Raw genomic sequence first — 26,386 nt, 5'->3', positions numbered from 1 at the left:
CGTCTTGATTCTAGAAAGTGGGTTGGGGCGGGGGCTTTTACCTTCTCGAGCTTCTCTAATTCCTTCTCTTTCCTTCCCTCTCCCCTTTCCCTTCTGAAAAACTATCTCCTGTTGAAATGACACAGAGGGGTCTTTGTTTGGGTTTTCTAGAAGCAGGCCTGTGATGTGGTCTCTGCACAAGTGGTGTACAGCAGGGAACTCCCAGGAGAAACCTGAGGTGGGGGAGGGCAGGAAGGGGGCTCAGCCAGATCCCGGGGAACCCAGGAGTGGCAGTCGTATCGCAGAGCTTATCTCACCAAGAGGCGATGGGACCCTCCTGTCATATCCCCACATTGGGTGTCGTTAGCTGCAAGCCAACTCCAAGAGGGTGGGACGGGCTTTGTCACCTCCTGGGCATCCAGGGAGACAAGGCCTGTCAGCCAGGGTGGTCATGTTGGGAAGGGGGCAGCTGTGCATCGCTGGCAGCCTAGACCCCAGCAGCCAGCCTTGGGTCAGGTACACCCAAGCGCCCTGTCTAGTCTGCACGTACAGCGTGCTGAGGGATTCTGAAATTAGAGCGAGCGACCGCTTGGTCCACTCGGTCTGGCCAACAGGTGGGACAGCACTGGTGCCCCCAGCTCGTATCGACAGTGAGGGCTGGCCCACAGGAGGACTGGCCGGATGAGCACTCACAGCAACATGGGTGCTTGGAGGGAAGCCAGCACTTGTAGCTCTTGGTTTCTGGGCACTCAGGCCACAGGTGAACGTAATCAGCCCTCTAGGAGGTGGCACCATCCACAGGTCGCAGCTCAGGCTCAGCCCCCGGTCAGGTCACCACCGCTGCCCGCCAGGCCCTCCTGCCCCAACCCCGTCTCTGACAGCACAGCCCCCAGACTGAGCCTAAGAGCTGCCACCCCAGGGGGGCATTATCCTGGCTCTGGGGCAGCACAAGATGCCTCCCAGTGCCCTCTGGGGCTTTGGGAGGGCAGGCCAGACCCTGCGATTCTGTCCTAGAACCTGCTGGACTCCAAATCCCTGAAGCTGATTATCAGTATGACCCTGCATGACCGTACCACCAAGTCCCTGCTACACCTTCACAAGAAGAAGAAGCCGCCCAGCATCAGTGCCCAGTTCCAGGTGGGTGGCCCGGGGGGGTGGAAGGGGTTGCTGAGCTCTGCCTGGCACTCACATGGGTGGGCCAAAACTAACCCAGCACAGGGAGCTTCTCATTATCCCCAGCGTTCTGACCGCAGCACCGTTTGCCATTTGGGGTTAGGTCATTCTCCATGGTGAGGGCCATCCAGTGTGCTGTGGGCCGCTGAGCAGCGTTGCTGGCCTCCACCCACCAGATGCCGGTAGCATTGTCCAGACATGACTACCAAAACGTCTCCAGATAGTGCCAAGGCTCCCTGGGGGAACACAGTCACCCTCGGTGGAGAAGCACCATCTTAAAAGAGTCATGAGTCAGCGTGTGAGTTAATGTGAACACTGAACTGTGTCCTTAGATCACATTTCCCTGTTTTCCCTGGTTGCCAGGAAGCTCAGGGACACTTTTTTCTTTCTTTCAATGGGGACCAATGGCCAGTGAGGGCTTCCCTAGTGGCTCAGTGGTAAAGAATCCACCTGCCAATGCAACAGATGCAGGTTCAATCCCTGAGTCAGGAAGATCCCCTGGAGGAGGAAATGGCAACCCACTCCAGTATTCTTGCCTGGAAAATTCCATGGACAGAGGAGCCCAGTGGGCTACAGTCAATGGGGTTGCATGAGTCGGACATGAGTTAGCAGCTAAACAACAGATGGCCGCAGACTCTCACCATTAACTTTTCTGTTCCTTCGCATTCTGCACAATCTAAGTTTTTTGTTTCCACTTCAGCTTTTATTTATGTATATATATATAATTACATCATTTAGAAACTCCCACAATGCCCTGTTGGAAATAGCAGGCCAGAGACCAAAATCACTGCAACCATGATCCCTTCTGTGGCTGACTTTTTTTTTTTTTAATCAGAGAATTTAACATATGGAACTGGTTAAACAGGTACTAGAGGACTGAAAAGGTAGAAGGGGAACAGAGAGAGACCATTGAGATAGTAACCGTGGGCAGGAGCTTGTACCTCTAAGGCTGAAGGAACAAAAGGAACAGTTTGGGATTCTTAGAATTTAGGCACTTGGAAGTGAGGCCCTGCAGAGCTCAACCTCTGATAAGAGGGTGGCCGCCAGCTGGTGCTGACATGTCCGTGGGGGCAGGAGGAGACGGGTTCTGTTACTAACCAGGGTTCTTGGCCTCCTTTGACATGTGATTTAAATCCCTAAAAGAGTTAATCTGATCCCACCACCTTCCCCGCCCCTTTCACCTGAGACAGAAACATGGCGGCCCTCAGCCCTGGGGACCCACAGCTCCCTTGGGGGCCCTCTGCGTTAGCACAGCCTCCTGCTGAAACTTCCCCTGTTCCCTGTCAGCACAGATGCACCCCCGTTGATTCAGGAAGGTGACCTGGATCGCCTTCCTTTGAGGGATGTGCCCCCGAGGGGGTCCCAGCCCAACACCTTCCCCTCTCTCTCCCCTCAGACTTCCCTGAATAAGCTCCTGGAGACACTAGGGAAGGCAGAGCCCTTCTTCATCCGCTGCATCCGCTCCAACGCCGAGAAGGTAAGGGGTCCCCCCCATCTCCAGGGAGGCGAAAGCCAAGCCCAGGTCTGGAGACTGGCAGGGAGTGTTACTGTGTGTCTAGGGGTGGGGGAGTGCTGGGAGTCAGGAGGGTTGGTCAGGAGAGTATCCACCTGGAGGAAGCAAGTGTCCACACAGGTTCCGAAGACTGGAGGAAGCTGGTTCTGCTACCAGCCAGGGTTCCTGGCCTCGTTGGACATGTATTTTAAAAGTGTGCTCTAGCTAGCAGGGGGTGACAGGGATCAGAAGGAGACAGCCAGGGCCATGTAGTGACCAGCCAGGAATAGAGACAGTCTCTGGAACGTGGGGGATTCCCCAGTGGCTCAGCAGTAAGAGAATCCACCTGCAATGCAAGAGACGCAGGTTCGATCCCTGGATCAGGAAGATTCCCATGGAGGAAGGCACGGCAACCCACTCCAGTATTCTAGCCTGGAGAATTCCATGGACAGAGGAGCCTGGCGGGCTACAGTCCATGGGGTTGCAAAGAGTCAGACACGACTGAAGCAACTGAGTACACATACATGCACTGGAACATGGAGGGGCTCCAGAGAAAGTTGGCTCGAGGACAGACAGGTCAGGGTGCTCTTCAACTATATCCCCAAAGCAGTCAGCGCAGAAAATGTGCCAGATGGGAGAGGTTGAGGTCAGAAAACAGGAGCCCAGAGCCTGTTGCTCATCCTGAACTTCCTGGGAGGACTGAGCACCAGAGCGGGGCACCAGCAGCCAGTTCAGCCCCTGCTGCCAGGCTTTCTTCACCCCGGAGGTCCACTGGTGATTCTGTGCCCTCGAGAACTTTGCTGGAGCCATTCAGGACCTGGGCTCTCTTCCAGGCATGAGTGGATCTCTGAGCAAGGACATCCTGGTGACTGTTCACCCACACTCTCTGTCTCTGCTCTTCTGTTTCTGTTCCTCTTCCTTGCTCCTGGGATGTTCCGCTAACCTCCAAAGCCCAGCTTGGCCCTGCCAGGTGCCAAGGCTTCACCATCACCAGGCGAGGACCTGGACTCAGGCTGTCTCCTCCCCCACCCCATTCCTGGTCCCCCAGCGACGGCATCTCAGAAGTTTCTGTCCCCACCCCCACCTCCCACCAGCTGCAGAATCAGGCCCACTTGCCCCACCTGTTTGGATTTTGCCTCAATGTTGGACTACTCAGAAGACACTCCACCAACTCCTGCTCTGGGCAGGACCCATGCTCACGGCCTATTCCTTGCTGTTGAGCATCTGTTCTGTGCTCTGTAGTGTACTGAGTAGCATTCTCTCCAGTCTTGGAGAGCCCACCAAATACAGAAGCACCTCCTACCCTGTCATGACATCCCTCGCCTCATGCCCTTCTCTTCCCTCCCTCCACTTAAATAATATGCACCAGCATGGAGTCCAGGCCCCTGAGCTCTGGGCTGGAAGCTCACTGAACCCACCTCGTTTCAGCCTCTCCTCCCTCTCACCCCCAGCCCTCCAGCAGCAAGCACCTCCCTGCTGTCCATGGCTTGGGCTCCCCTTTCTCCTCTGGGTTTTCACCTAGCTGCCTCCTGCCCTCCTCCCCTACCTGTCCTCTTCTCAGCTCTCAAGGCGTGGTCTAGGGTCCCCTCTCCTGTAACACCTCCCACGGCCCAGCCATGTGTTCTTTCTGCTAGATCCCCAGTACTCGTTCTAATCCCTGGCACAGGGTATGAGTTCAACATAGGTTTGGGAAGGGGCCTTTAGGAAATAAATCTTTGCACCAAGTTATCTTAAGTTGGGCAGTGAGAAGTATTATCTGTCTCCTGGACAGCAAGGAATAGAGCAGATCAGATGCCATGTTTCCTAGAAGAGATGAATGCCTCAGGTATCACTGCTGAGCAGCCCCACCTCTTTATTTCAAAAAGCATGACTGGGGCAAAGAAAAAAACCAGGTGCCCGCAGCTGCCAGGCTGGGGACAATTCCCAGACCAGCCCCAGCCCATGGGTGTGCGCTGACTGCATCCGTACCTGTAGTCCAGAGGGATGGCAGTCACTTGGGAATCAGCACTTCCTCCCAGGGCTGCCTGTCCCCAGCCACCTGCATACGTCTTCCCTGATCGCTCGATCCCGTTTCAGAAAGAGCTGTGTTTCGATGATGAGCTGGTGCTGCAGCAGCTGCGCTACACAGGCATGCTGGAGACTGTGCGGATTCGGAGGTCAGGCTACAGTGCCAAGTACTCATTCCAGGTAGGACACACTCACGCATGCGTATGGCTATCGGGGACACTGGCCACCTCCAGAGAGAGCACTTCTCCGTAGCCTGAGCCTGGCAGGTTACTTTCCATCAGGGTTTCTCCACCCTGATACTGATCCACGAGTAAGGAAGATCCCCAGGAGAAGGAAATGGCAATCGACTCCAGTATTCTTGCCTGGGAAATCTCATGGACAGATGAGCCTGGCGGGCTGAAGTCCATGGGGGTCTGCAAAAAAGTCGGACACGACTAAGCAACTGACAACAATAGCTATTGGTATTTGTACCAGATCGTTCTTTCTCATAGTAGGGGGGGTGGGCCTAGTTCCTCACAGGAGGCTTGTTAAACCAGACAGGGAAGAGAGAATCACACAAGCAGATCCCTGTGTAACTTGGCCCTTTATTGAGCATTTTCTGTAATAGGCACTTTTTTTTTCTTTCTCCAATCTTTATTTTTTTTTAACATATATATTTTATTGAAGTATAGTTGATTTACAGTGTTTCAGGTATCCAGCAAGGTGATTCAGTTATACATACACATATATATTATTTTTCAGATTATTTTCCATTACAGGTTATTACAAGATATTGACTTGTCTCTATGCTTGTAATAGACACTTTTATACCCAGCTTTTTTATTCTGCCAACCAGCTGCAAGGGGGCCCTGGTTCCAGTTTTCCCAATATGGAAACTGAGACCCAAAGAAATGACTTCAGGGTCCCTGGGCTTTCTAGAAACTAGAGAATCACTAGTAACACCAAACTGGTGAAGACGAAATTTCAACAGATTTTCATCTATGTCACCATTGACGGTTGGGGCTGGGTCATGCTCTGTGGTGAGGGCCACCCTGTGCACCATTGTGTATTGAATAGCATCCCTGGCCTCCACCCACAAGATGCCAGGAACACTATTCCCCTGAGTTCTAACAACCCAAGATGTCTCCATTTAACACCAAACATCCCCAGGGGTTAGCATGGCCCAGGTGGAGAACCCTTGGCGTATACGGGGAGCTGGCAGCAGCTGTGCAGTGCTTGAGTGAGCATTGGGCCTGAACCTAGATATGGAAAGCCCTGGTCCCCATTCCAGGTTAACCTGCATGGCCTCAGGTACATGGCTTCATTGTGGCATGCCTGCCTCTTCTCATCCACAGAAATGGGAATATCATCTTTCTGATCAGCATAAACAGGAAAGGCAAATTGCCCAAAAGGGAGAAAATGCTGATGTGTTTCACTCATGATTGGCTATTAAAAATTCAGCACAACTGTTTACTTAGAAAGGGCATACCAGGACTTCTCTGATGGTCCAGTGGTTAAGACTCCATGCTCCCAATGCAGGGGGCACAGGTTTGATCCCTGACTGGGGACATAGCATCTCACATGCTGCGCAGCATGGCCAAAAAAAGGTCAGGGGGCATACCTTGGGAATTTTCCTTGTGGTCCAGTAGTTAGGATGCTGCTCTTTTACTGCAGGGAATGCAGATTCAGTCCCTGGTCGGGAAACTTAGATCCCACATGCCATGCAGTGAAAAAAAGGCATACCTCCAGCTATGGTTCAGCTGTCTAATGAATCACAGACTGTGAGCCCCCCAGAGTCAACTTCATCTTCTGGCTCTCCCCCGACAACGCCAGCAACCAGCAGGTCCTCGTGATGATGACCACTCTCCCACTGACTGAAAGATCCAGTGCTCTGTGTCTGCGACAGCCTTTCTTAAGCTTCAGACTATTTCACAAAGTCCCAGATCTCAGTTTTGTCAACACTATTCACATCAATCCAAGTTCTGGCTTTGGAAACGACTTGACCGGGGAGTGGCTAGAGCCCTGTTCTTTCTGGTGGCAGAAACCCTCACGTAGATTCTCCTTTCTTACCCAAAATCACCCAGGATTTCACAGAGCAGTTCCAGGTGCTTCTCCCGAAGAATGCCCAGCCCTGCAGGGAGGTCATCTCTGCCCTGCTGGAGAAGATGGACATAGACAAGAGGAGCTACCAGATCGGCAAGACCAAGGTCAGCAATCGCAGCCCTCAGAGGACCCTTGTACCCATACCTTCCACTCCACACGGGGTCCTCGCACAGCCCACGCCACTCCCTGGAAAATAAGGGCTCTGCTGAGGAAGTACATTTCTTTGGGAGCAGCTCGTTATTTCTTCCTGGAAGGCAGAGGGACAGGCCTAAGGTGTGGGGCTCAGGCATCAGTGTCTCATTTGTAGGCTAGGAACCATCGCACCGTAGCACAGGGTGTTCAAGGGACTGGTCAGTAACTCTGTGATGTCTCACAGCACCCCAGCAAGTCAATCATGTAGAGTTACCGGATGACCCAGCAGTTCCTCTCCTAGGTATGAACCCAAAAGAACTGAAAACACGTGCAAACAAATCCTAGTGCGTGTACATTCATAGCGGCACAGTTCTAGTCAGAATTGCCAAAGGGCAAGCCCTGTGTCCATGAGCAGATGATGAATGAATAAAACGTGGGCCTTTCACGTAGCAGAATCTTATTCAGCTCCGATACACACTTGCGTGGTGAGCCTTGAAACTGTTAACTCTGAGTGGAAGAAGCCAGGCACGAAAGGCCCTGTAGTGTATGATCCAGTTTATATGAAACGTCCAGAACAGGTAAATCAATAAAAACGGAAAGCGGGGGCTTCCCTGGTGCTCCAGTGGTTAAGACTCTGCACTTCCAATGCAAGGGATGCAGGTTCAATCCTGGTTCGGGAGCTAAGATTCAACATGCTGTGTGATGTGACCCCCAAAAAATTCTAAAAATAAGACAAAGCAGATTAGGGGTTGCCAGGGGCTGAGGGATGGGGATTAGGAAGTGACTACTAATGGATGCGGAGTTTCCCTTGGGAGTGATGACATGTTTCATAGCTGGATAGAGGTGACAGCTGCACAATATCATGAAAGTACCAAATGCCACCAAATTATTCACTTTAAACAGTTCATTTTATGTTATGGGAATTCTATCTCAACATGTATTTTTTTTTTTAAAAAAAAAAACCCGTCTTGCTCAGGTCAGTAGTCAGTACACCAGCTCGGTCTCGCTCACTACCAAGTGGGCTGAGCAGACCTGAGTCCAGGGGTGCTGGACGCCTCGCCGACGCTTCCTGTGCCCACCCCAGGTCTTCCTGAAGGAGACCGAGCGGCAGGCCCTGCAGGAGACACTGCACCAGGAGGTCGTGCGGAAGATCCTGATGCTACAGAGCTGGTTCCGGATGGTGCTGGAGCGCAGGCACTTCCTGCAGATGCGGCAGGCAGCCATCACGATCCAGGTGCTAAGGGGGCCCACGGGGCGGGTGGCAAGGCTAGCCGGGGCCACGCACACCCAGCCCCTGAACGCCCCCTCCACCCTCAGGCCTGCTGGCGGTCCTACTGCGTCCGCCGGGCACTGGAGAGGACGCAGGCGGCCGTGTTCCTCCAGGCCGCGTGGAGGGGCTACCGGCAGCGGGCAGCCTACCAGCGCCAGAGACAGAGCATCATCCGCCTCCAGAGCCTCTGTCGGGGGCACCTGCAGCGCAAGAGGTGAGCAGAATGGGACCAAGCACCCCCCCACCCAACCCCCCAGAACATTCCACCCACTCAACACTCAAGTGCTACCTGAGATATCACCTGGCCGGTAGAGCTGTCAGGATGTCCCTGTCTGGATGCAGGGAGGCTGAGGAGGGGCTGGCAGGCGTCTAGCCGGTCTGGGCACACTGGGCCCTAGAGAGACACTCCAGGGCTGGTAGGTGGCACCTATGGCAACCCCAGGTCACCATTGGTAGCACTCAGTCTCTGCCAGAGGACCCCCCCACCCGCCTACTGCACCTGCCCACCCCCAGCCACTGAGCAGAACACCTGGACTCAGAGGGTTCAGGCCACCGGGACCAACCCTCAGGGGGGCCCCCTTGTCCCCACTCACAGGGAGTCCACCAGGCCAGGGACCCCAGAGGAATTCAGGGAGTTCTGAACAGATCCCTTCTGCAACAAACCTCATAAAGGTCCCCCTGACCCTGATGGCTCAGATGGTAAAGAATTCGCCTGCAATGCAGGAGACCCAGGTTCAATCCCTGGGTCAGGAAGATACCCTGGAGAAAGAAATGACTACCCACTCCAGTATTCTTGCCTGGAGAATCCCATGGACAGAGGAGCCTGGCGGGCTACAGTCCATGGGGTACAGTTCATAGAGTCGGACCCAACTGAGCAACCAGCACTTTTCACTTTTTTCACTGAAGAAAGTGTCAGTAGACAGTACACCAGCTCGGTCTCGCTCACTACCAAGTGGGCTGAGCAGACCTGAGTACAGGGGTGCTGGACGCCTCGCCAGCCCTTCCTGTGCCCGCCCCCAGGTCTTCCATTAGGCAGCAGTGCCCATGACAACATGAGGCTATTCCCTGGCTCCCCCCTTTCCTGGCTGAGGATGGGTCCACCTTTCCAGAAGCATCTCTAGGGGCCAGGGTCACACCCCTTGGCAGAGGGGGAGCCTGGCCCCCCCCAACCCTGTACCTGCAGGTGGAACAGGGTTCCCCAATGCCCTGGGTGGACTTGCTCCTAAACCCACCTCCTTTCCTCCCCCACCCCACCAGCTTCAGCCGGATGGTGGAGGAGAAGCAGAAAGCTGAAGAGAAGGAGAGGGAAGCCGAGCAAGCCGCGAAGAAGGAAACCGTCGAGGCCGGACTGGCCCAGGCAGCTGGGCCAGAACCCGAGCAGGGCCTAGAACCCTCCACGGAGGGCGAGCCTTTGGACCTGGAGCCCGAGGTGTGGCTCAGCGATGGGGCTCTCCCAGCCGAGAGCTGCCAACCTGAGAAGGAGGTCCCGAGCGTGGAGAAGGCGCCCCCAACCCAGAAACACGCAGCTGAAGGTCGCGAGAAAGTGCCCCGCAGCCGAGAGAAGCGTGAGTCACGGCGACAGCGGGGGCTGGAGCACGTGAAGCTCCAGAACAAGCACATCCAGTCCTGCAAGGATGAGCACACCCTCAGAGAACTTTCTGGAAAGGCTGTCCCAGGGTCAGAGGAGAGCCTCCCGGAAGACAGAAAGGAGGTCAGGGAAGATGAAAGCCCTTCGGATGTCAGGACTGAGATGGAGATGGCGGCCCCCAAGAAGCAGCCTCAGGTGCCCCCACAGGCCGCGCCGAGCAGCCTGGACTCGGGAGAAGCCCAGGCTGGGAGCCCCAGGCCCAGCCACGAGGAACGACCCACCAGCCTGGCCCTGGACAGCAGGGTCACCGTGCTGGGTCCTAGTGCCACCCCGGAGACCCCCAAGGACAAGAGCAAGCCGGGGATCGGCCCCAGGGCCCAGGAGAGGCCTGACAGTCCTGGAGGCTCCACACAGATTCAGCGGTACCGGGATCCTGACACTGAGCGGCTGGCCAACGCCGTAGAGCTGTGGCGGGGCAAAAAGCTGATGACCACGGGCAGCAACACCATGCTGAGTCAGTCCCTGGACCTCAGTGAGCGGCACCGGGCCGTGGGGGCCACCCTCACGCCCACAGAGTAAGCCTGCACCCTCCTTTGTCCGAGCGAGGGCTGGGGATGCCGGGGAAGTGGGGGGTGGCTGCACAGCCGTGCACAACATCATGCATCTCAGAAACACGTGTGGTTCAGGCCCCGAGAGCCGACAGCAGTCGGGCAGCAGCCCCAGAGAAGCAGGGAACTGGAGGAAAGGTTGGGAAAGACAAAGGCCCTGCCCAAATGATCCCTACTCACACACAAAGCCTGCAGCCTGGTGGGGGCGTGGCCCCTCGGCTTGAGGTTCCCCCCTCTGCAGCCTTGTGGGGGGTGGCCCCTCAGCTTGAGGCCCCCCTCTGCAGCCTTGTGGGGGGTGGCCCCTCGGCTTGAGGTCCCCCCTCTGCAGCCCTGTGGGGGGTGGCCCCTCGGCTTGAGGTCCCCACTCTGCAGCCCTGTGTGGGGTGGCCCCTCGGCTTGAGGTCCCCCCTCTGCAGCCTTGTGGGGGGTGGCCCCTCGGCTTGAGGTCCCCCTCTGCAGCCTGCCTGGACCTGCTTCCTCATCAGCAGGGCGGGGTGCTTGCGCACATACACCTACAGGTTGCAGGAGCAGCTGCCGACACACGTGGGCCCCTTCTTCTCCTCGTTCATTGGCTAAGTTGTGGCCAGTTCTTCACAACCCCATGGACTGCACCTCGTCAGGCTTCCCTGTCCTTCACCATCTCCCACAGTTTGCTCAAACTCATGTCCATTGAGTCAATGATGCTATCCAACCATCTCATCCTCTGTCACCCCCTTCTCCTCCTGCCCTTAGTCTTTCCCAGCTTCAGGGTCTTTTCCAATGCTTTGGCTCTTCACATCACGTGGCCAAAGTATTGGAGCCTCAGTATCAGTCCTTCCAGTGAATATCCAACGTTGATTTCCTTTAAGATTGATTGGTTCGATCTCCTTGCAGTCCAAGGGACTCTCAGGAGTCTTCTTGAACACCATAGTTCAAAAGCATCCATTCTTCAGTGCTCAGCCTTCTTTATGGTCCAACTTTCACATCCACATGTGACTACTGGAAAAACTGTAGACCCTGGACCCCTAGTAAGCTAAATATCAGTGACTCCAAGACCCAGCCCCTTGTCGCAGAGGCTGGCTTCTCCAAAGGAAAGAAGAGGCGGAGGAAGACACAGACCTTCCTCTAGGACAGGCTTTCTTGGCCCCGGGGTGACAGGCCTCTGGGGCCGGCTCCATCTCTGTGGTGGGGGCCGTCCTGAACCCCTTGAGGTACAGAGCAGCATCCCCGGTTTCCACCCACCAGATGGCGGTAGCACCACCCCGCCCCCAGTCCTGACAACCCCACATGTCTCCTGCTCACCCTTGTCAGTAAAAGCCACATTTCTGTGATCTCACAGGGAGAGGCGCGTTTCCTTTTCCACGAGTGACATCTCCAAGCTCCTCCTGTCTCCATCCCAGACCAAGACTCAGGTAAAGCTTCAGGCGGCGGTTCCCACCCCTGAGGGTCCGAGCCCACTTCTGTCTCAGCTGCCCTGGCACCACCAGAAGCGAACGGTGGATAGAAGGCACGACGGCACCGGGGGAATCCCTGCTTTCCCTCTAGCGAGGCCGCCTGCCTCTGCTCACCCAGCCCCACTCCCCTACAGCCTTCTGCAGAAACAGATGGGGAGCCCAGCACGAAGAAGCTGGCCATCCAGAAAAAGAAGTCGGCCGACGCAGCCTCAGGGACAGACGCCAGCCTGTCCCCAGGCTCCGCCGAGTCTAAGTAGGTGTAGGGTTTGGGGGTGGGCTTGGGTACACCCAGCATGTCCAGGGCCTTCAGTCTCAGAGCAGTCTAGTCTCCTAAGCCAATCCCGCTCTTGCTGCTGCTGCTTTTTTTGGGCACTCGGTTTGCAGGCTCTTAGTGCACTGACCAGGGATTGACTCTGACCCCTCAGCAGTGAAGGTGCCGAGTCTTCACCACTGGACTGCCAGGGAATTCCCATAAGCCAGTTACACTCAGGAAGCTCAGTTGGGGGGCATTTACTTGGCAGTTCCATGAAGAGAAACCCACGTGGAGATTGTTGCTGCATCGGGGTGAAATGATTCCCACTGAAGCCTGGAGACAGTGTGGGTCACCCCTGAGGCCACAGGCAGTGTCCCTTTGGCCATTTATGGAGTCATTACCGGGCTTCCCAGGTTGCACCAGTGATAAAGAACCCACCTGCTAACGCAGGAGACATAAGAGACTCAGGCTCAATCCCTGGGTCGGGAAGATCCCGTGGAGGGGGGCGTGGCAACCCATTCCAATATTCTTGCCTCGAGAATCCCATGCACAGAGGAACCTGGTGGGCTCCAGTCCATAGGGTCGCAGAGTCCGACACGACCAAAGCGAGTCAGCACGCATGAACAGAATCATCACTAGCTCCCAGCACCCCCATCCCCATGTCAGGGAACCCTCCAGGTCTTTGAATCACAAAATCAGTCACAGCTTTATCCCCAAAAAGTCCCTGCCACAGAGATGTAGGCGGTTCACAGAGCAGAGACGTTGGGCCCTGGGACTGGGGAGCTTTGATCAAACAGTGAATGCGAGCCTGAGGATAATGAGCGGACTGCAGTGGGAAGAGAGCCCCCCACTCTGGGGAGACCCCCACCGCCAAAACAAAGTACCGGAAACAGGGACGCTTCAAACAACAGGAACATACTCTCTCATTTTTCTGGAGGCCAGAAGTGTGAAATCAGGACGTGAGCAGGGCCGTGTGTCCCTCCAAAGAATCTCAAGGAGGGACCCCTCCTTGCCTCTTCCAGCTTCTGGGGGCTGCAGGCACTCCTTGGCTTGTGGCTGCACCCCCTCCCCCAGTCTCAGCCTCCGTCTTCACGTGACACTCTTCTCCTCTCCCGTTTCTTCTCTTTTTTTCTGGCTGCGCTGGGTCTCGGTTGCTATGCGCAGGCTCAGTAGTTGCAGTGCTGGGCTTAGTTGCCGCGAGGCATGTGAGATCTTAGTTCCCCAACCAGGGATCAAACCTGCGTCCCCTGCATTGGAAGGCAGATTCTTTACCACTGAGCCACCCGGGAAGTCACTTTCTGTCTCTTATGAAGATAACTTGTCACTGGCTTTAGAGCCCATATGGGTAATCCAGGATGACTGGGAATCTTAAGATCCTTTGTTCAGTGCCTTAGTCCATGCAGGCCCCTGTAACAAAACACCACAGACTGAGCTGGAGGCTGGAAGTCCAAGGTCAAGGTGCCAGCAGATTTGGTATCTGGTTCATAGAGGCCTTCTCACAGCGTCCTCACACGGAGGAAGTGGCAAGGGAGCTCTTCGAGTCTCTTAAAAGGGCACTAATCCCATTCATGAGGGCGCCACCCTCGTGACCTAATTACCTCCCAAACTATCACAGCATCCCTAACACCATCACACTGGGAGTTAGGCTTCAGTATACAGATTTAGGAGGACACGTTCAGTCCATAGCATGTGGTCATATCTGTAAAGACCCTTTTCCCAGATAAGGTCATGTTCACAGGCCCTGAGGGTTAGCACATGAACAAATCTTTGGCGGGTGGTCATCATTCACCCCATCACACACCCAGCATCCACAGTATATGATTTTGGGTTTATTCTTTGAGTCCCCCCACAGAAACCTTGTGCCTATAAAAATATCTTGGGGGAGGGAAGAGAGCGGGATTTTTCTCTCTCTCTCCTCTGCTGTGGCACATGACCTTCCCTAGTTGTGGCTCAAGGGCTGCAGAGCGTGAGGGCTCAGTAGCTGCGGCGAGTGGGCTCAGCTGCCCTGAGGCATGCAGGATCTTGGTTCCCCAACCAGGGACAGAACCCAGATCCCCTGAACTTAAAGGCAGACTCTTAACCACTGGCCTACCAAGGAAGTCCTCAGTTTTCTTTACATGTGAAAATGGGGTCACACTGTGACATCTGCTCGGTATCTCACTCTTCCACCCGACTCCCCTGTCAGTTCACACAAGCCAACTTTATTTTTAATGGGATCCCCTGCCATTGGTGACCAGTGAAAGGGCTATTTCTCATTAACAGCAGGTTGACCCTTTGGCCTCAAATCTGCCTTCATTTCCTGAGACTTAAGCAGAGCCCCCTATTTTCTCCTATAGATCCACGTTTAAAAGACTTTTCCTTCACAAGAACAAGGATAAGAAATTCAGCCCAGAGGGTGGAGAAGAGACGGAGAGCGCCATACCTGGGCAAGCCATCCTGGAAGCTGCCACCACAAAGAAGAATCTAGAAGGTTGGTGATTCCCAGATTCAGAGATGGAGAGCAGAGCCCCTGGGTCCACTGAGGATCGTCCCAGGCGGGGACCTGAGTCAGCTGTGGGCTGAGCCCTGGTCACACAGTTTCAGGCTGGTCCCCATCCCCAGAGGCACTTTCTGGCCACAGAACTCAGTGTGCGGGGCATGGGGCCCTGGTTCCCCATGCTGGTGACCGCGTCCTCCCCAGAAACCCACCACGCTTACCAGCCTCTCCTGCCCCCTTCCCCACCCCTCCAGTCCCCTCCAGCCACCAGCACCGTCATGCCACAGGTGAGAAGCACCCCAAGGAGCCGGGAGGCAAAGGGAAGAAGAACCGAAACCTCAAGATTGGTAAAATCACGGTGTCGGAGAAGTGGCGAGAGTCCGTGTTCCGCAAGATCACCAACGCCAATGAGCTCAAGTACCTGGATGAATTCCTGCTCAACAAGGTGGGCGGTGGGGCCCTGGGCCAGGAACACTGGGGGCAGGGGTCCCACGCAGAGCGGCCCCAGACCCCCCAGGGCTGCTGCCCCTTGGTAGTTTTCACACCAAAGCCCTTATCGTGTGGGGACAGAAAGGCCGGGTCCGTGGTTCCAACACACAGAAGGTTCTAGAGATCACATGCTTCTGTCTGTGTTTAGCATCTGCTGGTTTTCTACAAAACCCAGCTAGGATTCCCGTGAGATGACTTGTAGCCTGCAGTCGTCCTGTTCTGTACACATACTGACACGCCGGCAAATGTGTGCCTTCCTACAAGGACTGCACAGAGTGTGAGGAGCCGTGTCAACCCGAAGCATCTGATTCTGGGACCCAGCCCCACGCTTCACCCACTGAAATCGTCGCGCGTACACGGGCGTGTGCACACGTGGGCTGGGCGCCTGGCAGATGCGTTTTATCCTGCGGCTCCTGCCAGGACGTTTGCGATCTGCCGACTGAAGACACTTGGTTTGCTGTCTAACAGTGCCCCTTGGGGCAGTTTCCTGCTTCCTCCACGTGAGGAAGCACTGGCCTCCAGAACGACCCTCTAAACAGAACAGCAGACACACAAGTGCCGCCAGGCTGTTCCTCGCCCTACCACGCAACTGCAGTTGATCGTGCACAAATTACTTTATCTAGAACACTTCTGGGGACCTCCCTGGTGGTCCAGCAATTAAGACACTGAGCTCCCGATGCAGGGGACCCAGGTGTGATGCCTGGTCAGGGAGCTAGATCCCACACGCCACAACTAAAACCCAGCTTGCGTGCATGCTCGGTTGTGTCTGACACTCTGCAACCCTGTGGACTAATTTTCCAGGCAAGACTGGGTAGCGATTTCCTTTTCCCGGGGATCTTCCTGACTCAGGGATCCAAGCCAATTCTCTTACATCTCCTCAATTTTAGGCTGATTCTTTACCACTGAGCCACCTAGGAAGCTCCCAAGACCCAGCACAGGCAAATTAATTAATTAAAAAAAATTTTTTTTTACAAAATGCATTCAGTGCAAGGCAATGATTGAGCACTTACTGTGTACTAGAGGGGCTTCCCAGGTGGCACTAATGGTAAAGAACCCACCTGCCAGTGCTGGAGGTGTGAGAGATGAGGGCTGCATCCTTGAGTCAGGAAGATCCCTTGGAAGAGGGCATGGCAACCCACTCCAGTATTCTTGCTTGGAGAATCCCATGGACAGAGGAGCCTGGCGGGCTACAGTCCATGGGGTCGCAACTGACTTGACTTAGTCACATGTGTGCAGTAAAGGTAAAGAAATCAGGTGTATTCACACCTCAGTTTCAGGCAGCCCCACAGCCAACAGAGCAGCATTTGAGAGCTTCAGAGGGCGCCATCAGGCTGATAGGAACAATAAAGGGTTAAGATGATCAGGCTATGTGAGGCAGCCCCAGTCCTGGGCTGTGGCCAGGAGTAAGCGCCTGTGCCGGGCAGCAGGAAGGGCCCTTTTAAACCAGGGTTTCTCGGCCAGGGCTGAGTCTGCCTCTAGGGGACACTTGGCAACATCTGCAGATGGTTTTGGTTCTCACAACTGGGAAGCGTTCCCAGCATCTATTGGGGGAGGCCAGGATTGCTGCTCAACACCCACAGTAAGTGATCCCAGAGAAACCAGGGTTGACAGGAGGGCCCGAATGGTTCCCAGGGGAGCCAAGGAAGGACCTGGGACAGGGCAGAGCGGTGACCACCCAGATGCCTGGCTCCAGGCAACGCGGGGTCAGCGGGTCTCTCCTTCCCTCTCCAGGTGAACGACCTGCGTTCCCAGAAGACTCCCATTGAAAGCTTATTCATCGAAGCCACCGAGAAGTTCCGGAGCAACCTCAAGACCATGTACTCCGTGCCCGTACGTGCAGCCCAGACCCGGGGAGGGGTCCCGAGGCAGCTCCCACCCCTCCCCAGCCTGGGCACCGCCATCCATCCGTCCTACGGGAGGGTCACAGCCTGCGTTCCCACAGAACGGGAAGATCCACGTGGGCTACAAGGACCTCATGGAGAACTACCAGATCGTCGTGAGCAACCTGGCAGCCGAGCGCGGCGAGAAGGACACCAACCTGGTCCTCAACCTCTTCCAGTCGCTGCTGGATGAGTTCACTCGCGGGCACACCAAGAACGACTTCGAGCCTCCCAAGGTGGGTGCGGCCGCTCCGTGTGCGGGAGGGTCCCTGTGCCGGCATGTCGCTGCGGGGGTATCTCCAGGGGGCCCCACACAGACCTGGCCTTTGTGCTCTCTCACAGCAGAGCAAAGCTCAGAAGAAAAAGCGGAAGCAGGAACGCGCTGTGAGTATGCGTGTCCTCGTGTGCGTGGGTGTGTGTGTGCGTGCGCACGCACCCAGGGAAGCATGCGTTTTCCCACCCAGCCCTAAGGGATCCCCATCCTGAGATGCCATGGGAGGCGTCCCCACCAAGTGGTGCCCCTGTGGTGCCCACTCAGCACCCCCCGCCCCCACCACCCCAGGTCCTGCAGCACAATGGGCACGTGTTTGTCAGCTACCAAGTGAGCATCCCCCAGTCCTGTGAGCAGTGCCTCTCCTACATCTGGCTTATGGACAAGGCCCTGCTCTGCAGCGGTGAGTGCCCCTCCCCTGGCCCCCTGCCCCATCGCACCCCCTGACCTACCCCCAGGCCCCCCTGGATGCCCGCCCCACACCCTCTGACCCCCGCCCCGACTGCATCCCCAGCCCCTCACTGTGGGGCTTCAGCCCAGCTACAGGACCAGTCTTTTCAGAACACCGCCCCCAGACTTCCCTGGTGGTCCAATGGTTAAGATTCCACCTTTCCAATGCAGGGGGCACAGGTTTGATTCCTGGTCAGGGAAGTTCCACATACCAAAGGATGCGGCCGAAAATAAATACGCAGAAAAAAAGAACAGTGCCCCTCACCACGGGGCAGTGAGGCCGCGCCTCACCCACTCACACCCCACCGCTACTGTCGTGCTGGTCAGAGGCCGGTCCTCAGCCGACCCCAAGGCCTCCCCCAACTCCGCAGCCACCCCTATGCACATCCACCTGGCCAAGTCCCCCTGGGCCGTATTTGTTCTTGTTGCCCTCACTGCCTGAACTGCCAGCCCCTCCTCATGTGCCAGGCAAGGCCAGTCAGTCCCCACAGGGACCCTGAGAGACAAGTGCAGCCCAGAATGACCCAGCTGGCCCCCAGTCGGGCAGCCAGGAGGTGACCAAGCCTGGGTGGGAACCCAGTCGTCCCCTGGAAGCCCAGGCCGGGCCAGACAGGCCTCTAGCACGTCTGTGTTCCTGCCAGAACCAGTCAGGGCTGGCTTTCCTTCCAGGCCAGGGTAATTTCCTTTCCCCTCGGCCTGTGTGAGGAGCCTGCCACCTCGTGTCCATAATAAATGCCTAGGTGGTTGTCACTGTCCCAAGACCCCGGGACAGGCAGCCGCAGGACCCCGAGTCCCTGTGGCACTGTTGGTGACCACCCTCTCCCACCACCCCCGCCGTGACCTCCTAGTGTGCAAGACCACCTGCCACAAGAAGTGTATGCACAAGATTCAGGCCTGCTCCATCGTGTGCGGGAAGAAGGTGAGCCTGCCGAGGCTGGGAACTTCCCAGAATACCCGAGGGAGGCCGTCCTGAGAGATGTGGGGGAAAGGCTGGTCATCAGGCCAGAGCGCAGAGCTGGCGGCGGGGCGCTGGTCCTGTCAGCACCTGGGCGCCCCCCAAAGCTGGGAGCGGGCTTGTGCGCATCTCAGACCCCGGCCCCACTCCCCCTCCCCCTGCACACAGGGGAGGTGGGGTCCTCAGTGCTGCACTGCGGCACTTTACTTAGAGACCCCTTGCCAGCGGCCGTCAAGGGACCTCCACAGCCCAGCACCTCTGGCGGGTCTGCAAGGGAGAATGAGGGGCAGGGAGGGACGGAGGCCACAGAGGAGGCCCAGGGGATGACGGGGAAGGCAGCCAGCCCAGGCCTGACCCGTCCCACTCCCCATCACAGACTGATCCAGGCGCTGAGTCGGGCCACTTTGGCGTGTGCGTGGACAGCCTGACCAGCGACAAGGTCTCAGTGCCCATCGTGCTGGAGAAGCTTCTGGAACACGTGGAGATGCACGGCTTGTACACCGAGGGCCTCTACCGCAAGTCGGGTGCCGCCAACCGCACAAGGGAGCTCCGGCAGGCGCTGCAGACAGGTAGGTGCTGGGGGAGGTGGGTGGGCTTCCCTGGTGGCTCAGGCAGTAAAGAATCTGCCTCCAGTGCAGGAGACCTGGGTTTCGTCCCTGGGTTAGGAAGATGCCCTGGAGAAGGAAATGACAACCCACTCCAGTATGCTTGCCTGGGAAATCCATGGACAGAGGAGCCTGGTGGGCTACGGTCCATGGTGTCACAAAGAGTCAGACTCGAGGGAACAACTGAGCATGCATGTGGGAGGTGGGTGCTGGGGGAGGCAGGGGACGGAGCCAGGTAAGTGTCAAGGGTGGGAGGGCGCCACCTGGGGCCCCAGGCTCAGCCCGCCCCCCTTCCTCACGCTCACCGGCCCGTGCGCCCACCCTGCAGACCCCACGGCAGTCAAACTGGAGAACTTCCCCATCCACGCCATCACCGGGGTGCTCAAGCAGTGGCTGCGGGAGCTGCCTGAGCCCCTCATGACCTTCGCCCAGTATGGTGATTTCCTCCATGCCGTCGGTGAGTCCCCACCACTGTGGTGAGGGCGGGTGGTTGGTCGAGGGCAGGGGTCAGAGGCTTGAGCCTCGGCTATGGCCAGTCAGGGAGGAGGGACCCCCGTCTCCCCAGCTGAGAAAACGAGGCCTTGGCTGGGCCCAGGACCGCTCTGTGGCCCTGCCTCCTTGCCACACACACTGCCCCAGGCCCTATACGGTGGGAGGCTGCAGGCGCCCTGGGGTCCATCGAGTGGGGGCCACGAGGCGCTGACACCCGGGACCCTCCTAGAGCTCCCAGAGAAGCAGGAGCAGCTGGCTGCCATCTACGCCGTCCTGGAGCACCTGCCAGAAGCCAACCACAACTCCCTGGAGCGGCTCATCTTCCACTTGGTCAAGCAAGTGCCCGTGCCCTAATTGCTGGCTGTCTGGGGAGTGGGGTCCCAGCGAGAGCCCCGCTGTAGTGTTCTCTGGGGGTGGCTCCCTGCCAAGGCATGAGCCTGTGTTGGGGGGTCCAGCTTTTTTGTGGACCTTTCTCTCCACCCCGCAGAAACCAGCATTTCTCACCTCCCACCTGCAGCAGCAGTTTCCCCACAGTGACCCCCCAGCCTCTGGACTCTGGTTTGGGGTCTCCCCGCAGCCACCCCCTAACTGCCGCTTGCCACACAGGGTGGCCCTGCTCGAGGATGTGAACCGCATGTCACCCAGCGCGCTGGCCATCATCTTCGCACCCTGCCTCCTGCGATGCCCCGACAACTCAGACCCCCTGATCAGCATGAAGGATGTCCTCAAAATCACCACGTGAGTGCCAGGACTGGGCAGCCCCCACCCCCAACACACACCCAGAGCAACCCAGCCAGGGACCCCACAACTGAACAGGACAGCCTGCTCCAGAATCCTAGAATGGCCTAGCCTCGGTAACATGTAAATGTGCCCGCAGAGAAAAACTCAGAAGAACATACCCCAGGGGACTTTGCACTCCCAATTCAGGGGGCCCGGGTTCGATCCCTCGTCAGAGAACTAGATCCCATGTACTGCAACTAAGACATAGTGCAACCAAACACACACACAGACACACACACACACCACCCCCACCCCCCCCCAGGAGGACTTCGCTGATTCCTCACTGAATACAGAATCCCCCTGTAATGCAGGAGACACAGGTTCAGTCCCTGGGTGGAGAAGGTCCCCTGGAGAAGGAAATGGCAACCCCCTCCAGTATTCTTGCCTGGGAAATCCCATGGACAGAGGAACCAGGCGGGCTACAGTCCGTGGAGTTGCAAAGAGTCAGACACGACTTAGCAGCTAAACCACCACCACTACCCCAGGAGGTGTCCTGAGCACTGGGGTCCTACATGGACTTCATTTGCTCTCTCTACCCTTCCTTCTTTTCTTCTGAAGTCATGTAGGAAGTCATACTAAACCCAAACTCCTGACAAAGTCCACATGTGCGCTGGCTGCTGTGATGGGCGAACAGTGCTCTTGTGACAGACAAGGGCAGGAAGCAGCCGGGCCCTGTGAGGGCATCCTGAGGCTGACACACGTCCAGACCCAGGAGGAGGCCTGGCAGCATCTCCCCTCCAGCAGCAAGAGCATCACTCCTGAGTTCTTTTGAGGGTGAAAACCCAAAAACCGGGGAGAAATGCCTCATCCCCAGTCCAGGGTGAGGGACAGATGGTGAACCCCACATTCCCAGCCTCTGGGAGCAGTGGGAACCGGCAGCAAAAAGGAGCAATAGTCTCAAGGTTCCTTCTTCCCACCAAATGATCTTCAAAATTCTCAGAAAGTTCTTCAGGAGGGTGGACTTCCCTGACAGTCCAGTGGTTAAGACTCCAAGCTTCCAACACAAGGGGCTCAGGTTCGATCCCTGGTCAGGGAACTAGGATCTCTCATGCTGCACAGTATGGCCATAAAAAATTAAAATGAATGAAAGAAAAAGGACTCAGAAGGGCGCCAGCAGACGTCCATCACTAAGAGGACACTGTTTAGGCGGTGAGTTGTAAAAGGAAGAGCTTGTCACCCAGAGTGGTGTCACGAGGTGAACACAGGCAGGCCTGAGGGCTGTGCCTGACCGTGCACTCCCCCAGGCATAAACAGCAGCTGGCAGGCAGAGGGGAGAGCCCGCTGAGGCCCTGACACTATGCGGGCAGCCAGCCCTGTGGTGTTGACAGATTTTCTTCCAGCACATAACTTGGTACTTTTTTTTTTTTAATCTGTGATTGACAGTAGGAGACCTGTCCTGACTGCCTCTCCATCCAAACTGACCCCATCCCATCCCACCACGCCCTCCCTGCCCTGGTATTGACCATTCCACCGGCCAGCAACCATTCCAGGCTGGCCTGACCACTGAGCAGATGTGTCTTGGGTCACAACTGACTTCTAGAGCCCTTGGGGCCAGCTGCCTACAGCCCATGGGGTAAACGGCCCACATGGTACTCTACTTCCTCCTTCAAAGGAGGAGGCTTATTTAGACGGATTCAGGCTCAGAGAGGTGGGGTGAACTGCACGAGATCACACAGTGAGTGAACCAGGGCCACGATGGGAGCCACAGCCTTGCCTGTAGCCCTGCCTGGTCTCTGGGTCTCTGTCTCAGCCACCATGCCCCAGTCTTTGGCCAGCATCTCTCTAGATGTGGGGCCCTCACGTTGGCCATCCCCCGCCCCCATCCCGGGCCGGTAGCCGAGCAGCCTTCTCCACAGGTGCGTGGAGATGCTGATCAAAGAACAGATGAGGAAGTACAAAGTGAAGATGGAGGAGATCAGCCAGCTAGAGGCTGCTGAGAGCATGGCCTGCCGAAGGCTTTCTCTGCTGCGCCAGAATGCTGTGAGCTATGCTGGGCGGGGCTTTGGTGGGTGGAGCTGGGCGGGGGCGGGGTTCGGGCGGTGGGCGGAGTCTCACTTGTCTGCCCAGCGCACACTTCCAGCACACATCCTTGGCCACAGCCTGACCTGGGGCCTCGTGGCAGCATGGTTAGGGGCCAATTCCTCACCTCGGCCAAAAGACCACCATCCTAGACCAGCCTCAAGGTCGGCTGTTCCTCTCAGCAGTGGGGGAGAAACCTGTCACCTACTTGGTAGGGTTCTTGGTCATTCTCCAGCCACAACCCTAGGCCCCGCCCACAGGGAAACACCCACAGCAGAAGAGGCTTAGGGTGGGGGGCGCGGAAAGGAGGATAAGGGGCCAGTCTCAGGTTCCTGTGGGAGAACCCTGTCCTTGTCCCCACAGTCAGACATGCCTTATGCCCATGACTAACACTTATGCCCTGGTCGTGGCCCTGTGTGGTCACCCTCTCTTCATCTCTCCCCCAGCCATGGCCTCTCAAACTGGGGTTTTCGTCTCCCTATGAGGGGGTCCTGGTATGTACACCTACGGTCCATCCTCCTCACATGTCTCCCGGTGCGGTGCATGCTGGGGTTCCTCTTGGCCCCTAGGGTCCTCGTAGAATAGGCCGAGCGTGTCCTAACCTCCGGAAGTGCATGCTGGGGAAACCTCATTGCCTGCTGATCGCCTGTGCTGAAGACAACTAATCAGCCAAGTACTGGCCATTGGGTCCCCGCATGATCCCCAGAGAAGCCTAAGCCTAGATTTCCACGTCAGAACTAACCTCCCCCAGAGCTGCTCGTACCACCCTGTCCGCATCTGCAAGCACCCAGAGGGGCTGGCCAGACATGCTGCATCTCTTTGCAGATGAAGAACCCCAAGGCCCGGGGGAGCAGCAGCAGTGGCCCGGAGGAGCTGGGGGTGCTGCAGGAGGAGGAAGCAGCTGGTGGCGATGAGGATCGGGAGAAGGAGATCCTAATCGAGCGGATCCAGTCCATCAAAGAGGAGAAGCAAGTGTTGCTCTGATCCCTCACCACCCTCAGCTGCCCTATCTGGTCTCCGTCCACTGGCCCCTCCACTAGAGGGAGTCTGGCTGTTAGGAGGTTGATGGGCTAGGCTCAGCCCTGTGGTCCAGGGTCCAATCTTGGGGCACTGCTGTCCTATAACACAGCCTAGGACTGTTTAAACCCCCCACTTGGCCATCTTGGTGGTCCACAGGGAAAGGAGAGGACACAAGGATGATGCCTGAACCTAAAGTTGGCCTCAGCTAGGGTGATCCACCAATTTATTGTCCAGTCAGGGTGGAAGTATGAACAGAGATGCAGTTGACAAATTATGCCAGGAGGTCGGGTGTAATCCGGGCCACCTGGGCACCCTGTCCTTAGGAGTAGGCTGGGGCACTCCAGACAGAAGGGACAGCATGTGCTAAGGTCCTGAGACAGAAACTCCTCGCTAGCTAAGTCACAGATGCCTGGTTTCCCTCCAATCTGACCCTTTGCTCACATGAACTTCACTGAGCCAGGGGCATCTGGGGTGGGGTGTGGTTTGGGATGCTAGGGAGCAGAGAGTCCCATCAAGGAGCAGAATAACCTACTCTGTCCCCTACTGGCCTGGCACTTTTCCACGGGGCAGTCCTTCACCATGGAGCAGGCTTGGACACTATGCCCCCTTCATCCCCAGGGAGGACATCACGTATCGGCTGCCAGAGCTGGACCCTCGGGGCTCCGATGAGGAGAACCTGGACTCAGAGACGTCGGCCAGCACCGAGAGCCTGTTGGAAGAGCGGGCTGGGCGGGGGGCCTCCGAAGGTCAGTATTAAGGTAGAGTCTGCTTTTTTCCTTCCCGTGTCCACACCCAGCAGGCCCCCGGGCGAGGGTCCATCTGCCGGTCCTGAAGCTGCAGTAACCCTGCCATCTGTCTCTCAAAAGGGCCCCCCGCGCCTGCTCTCCCCTGCCCCGGCGCGCCCACCCCGAGCCCCCTCCCCGAGGCGGCCGCCCCTCCTCGACGAAGGCCGTCGTCCTTCATGACGGTCAGAGTGAAGACCCCCCGGCGGACCCCGATCATGCCCACGGCCAACATCAAGCTTCCGCCTGGCCTGCCCTCCTATCTCCCTGGCCGGGCGCCTGGTACCCAGGAAGCTGCCACCATGGTGAGGCGCCGAGAGCCACCGGCCCGCCGCCCAGACCAGGTACACTCCGTGTATATCACGCCAGGCACTCACCTGCCCATTCAGGGCCCTCAGGAGCCCCTGGACAAGGATGATCGGCCGCCTGGGGCCAAGCGGAGGTATTCGGATCCCCCAACCTACTGCCTGCCCTCTTCCTCGGGCCAGGCCAATGGCTGAGGGCCCTCAGCTGCCAGCATCCGCACATGCAAGGATGGCCCAGTCCCCGAGCTGGGCACCGGAGCTCCAGAGCCAGCATTCAGCAATCTGAGAAGGATCCAGAATGGAAAGCTCCGAGAGTGATGTGAGGTGGGCACTGGCTCCAAGTGAATTCAGGCGGGGAGAGGCTGGCTGAGGCCTGGCCACCCTTGCTGAGCCCCCATGTCACACGGAGGCACCCGATCAGAGCACCGAATCATGGCAGGCAGCCCAGCATCTCCCAGCTCCCCTTTTGTACGTTTTCAAGGTCACTGTTTCTTTGTGTGTGGTTTACATAAGTTTAAACTGTAACAGCCTTAACAGAAGACCAAATTGTTTTTATATGTGTATGTACAAACTTTTATATTAACTCCCTGCATCTTCCTTATAACCTGGATGTGAGTCTTCAGAGCAAGCCCACATAGCCGCCAAGCTTCGGAGGCTCAGACCCACGCTGAGGGACAGCTGAGGGGGCCGAGGGCAAGGACTCTGCATGAGGGGTTTGGACACTTGTGGCCCCTGACTGCCCTGTACTGCGGCCCGGCCAGTGGCTATCTGGCCCATTCAAGGGAACAGTGGAGCCTTCCGTGGTGATCAAGACTGTTGGCTAGAGCCAGGACACACGATGGTAGGCAGCCTCCACTCCAGGCACCACAGACCTCACATTATTCCAGGGATACGCGAATGTGGCCATCACTCCTCGGTCTGTTGTGCCCCGGACAGAGAAGACCACCTTGGCACTGCCAGCCCCATGTGGCAGAACAGGAGCCCGTAACTCAGGACCGTTCACGGGTGGGGAGGGCAAGGCCTGGGCTTGTATGTCTCTGCAAATCTACAGTGACAGTCTGGGCATCTGCAGAGAGGGGCATTCCCCTCTCAGGCTCAGCCCACTCTCTCAGCACCTGGACACACGGTGCCAGGTCTGGGACAAGAGACACCCACAGGCCATGTGAAATAAAGAAAAAGTGCCTAAGAGGTGTCTGTATTCAGTTCCTACTCAGACAGGCTCAAGGGTGGGGGCGGGGGTCAGGCATGCAGCCTCAGCCAAAAATGGCGATGGTGCAGAGCAAGGATTGAGCCCCTTTGTCTGGGAGGACTTCCATCATTCCTCCAGCCAAGTCCTGTTGGAATTTAACACAAGCGAAGTGGGCTTATTTTTTGGCTGTGCCATGCAGCTTATAGGATCCTAGTTCCCTGACAGGGATCAAACCCACACCCCCTGCAGTGGAAGCTTGACCGGACCACCAGGGGAATCCCTGGAAGTGCTTCTTATTGATCCAGAAAGCTGCGGAAGCAGGCAGCTTATGGTAGAGTCACATGAAGTGAGGACAGCCTGCTGTCCTGGGAGCTGCCTCCTGTCACGCCTAGCCCTTCCCCAGCAGGGGCTTAAATGTCAGCTGAAGGGGCCATCTGCCTTGTGGGGTGGGGAGTCAGTCCTGGTGGATCCACTAGAGCCTGAAGCAACAGCACCACCACCATCACCACCAGTAGAGAAGCTCCCAGGTTGCAACCAGATCGGCAGTTGTAATTGGTTGGCAGATGGGGTTTGTAGGTGTGGGGGAGTTAAGAGACTGTGACAGACCTGAGTTTAAGTGGCACATGCTGAAGTTGGTGGTCTAGTCCAAGGCCACA

At 56.9% G+C, this 26,386-nt stretch overlaps 1 protein-coding gene across 20 annotated transcripts in view; it reads left to right on the top strand.

Moving 5' to 3' along the window:
* Nucleotides 1–25,730, top strand: part of MYO9B (myosin IXB) — a 107,959-nt gene extending 82,229 nt beyond the window's left edge. For 6 of the 20 annotated variants that reach the window (XM_010806574.4, XM_010806569.4, XM_059888126.1 and 3 more), the window contains 25 exons: nt 994–1,116; nt 2,549–2,629; nt 4,721–4,831; nt 6,715–6,837; nt 7,950–8,099; nt 8,183–8,349; nt 9,393–10,298; nt 11,650–11,722; nt 11,899–12,017; nt 14,354–14,487; nt 14,748–14,938; nt 16,714–16,812; nt 16,925–17,098; nt 17,205–17,246; nt 17,425–17,536; nt 18,432–18,502; nt 18,915–19,107; nt 19,472–19,600; nt 19,865–19,970; nt 20,242–20,373; nt 22,272–22,395; nt 22,881–22,928; nt 23,260–23,402; nt 24,073–24,200; nt 24,321–25,727. In XM_010806574.4, coding sequence (XP_010804876.1) covers nt 994–1,116; nt 2,549–2,629; nt 4,721–4,831; nt 6,715–6,837; nt 7,950–8,099; nt 8,183–8,349; nt 9,393–10,298; nt 11,650–11,722; nt 11,899–12,017; nt 14,354–14,487; nt 14,748–14,938; nt 16,714–16,812; nt 16,925–17,098; nt 17,205–17,246; nt 17,425–17,536; nt 18,432–18,502; nt 18,915–19,107; nt 19,472–19,600; nt 19,865–19,970; nt 20,242–20,373; nt 22,272–22,395; nt 22,881–22,928; nt 23,260–23,402; nt 24,073–24,200; nt 24,321–24,736 — 4,095 coding nt within the window. In that variant the 3' untranslated portion in view covers nt 24,737–25,727. The other 14 variants (XM_059888125.1, XM_059888128.1, XM_059888123.1 and 11 more) reach the window with 9 other exon arrangements.
* Nucleotides 25,731–26,386: the final 656 nt, after the last annotated feature.

This window comes from Bos taurus, chromosome 7 (assembly GCF_002263795.3).
Source record: "Bos taurus isolate L1 Dominette 01449 registration number 42190680 breed Hereford chromosome 7, ARS-UCD2.0, whole genome shotgun sequence".
NCBI classification, from domain to species: Eukaryota; Metazoa; Chordata; class Mammalia; order Artiodactyla; family Bovidae; genus Bos; species Bos taurus.
The sequence above is the reverse complement of the archived record's forward strand: the minus strand, read 5'-3'. Positions and strand labels throughout refer to the sequence as shown.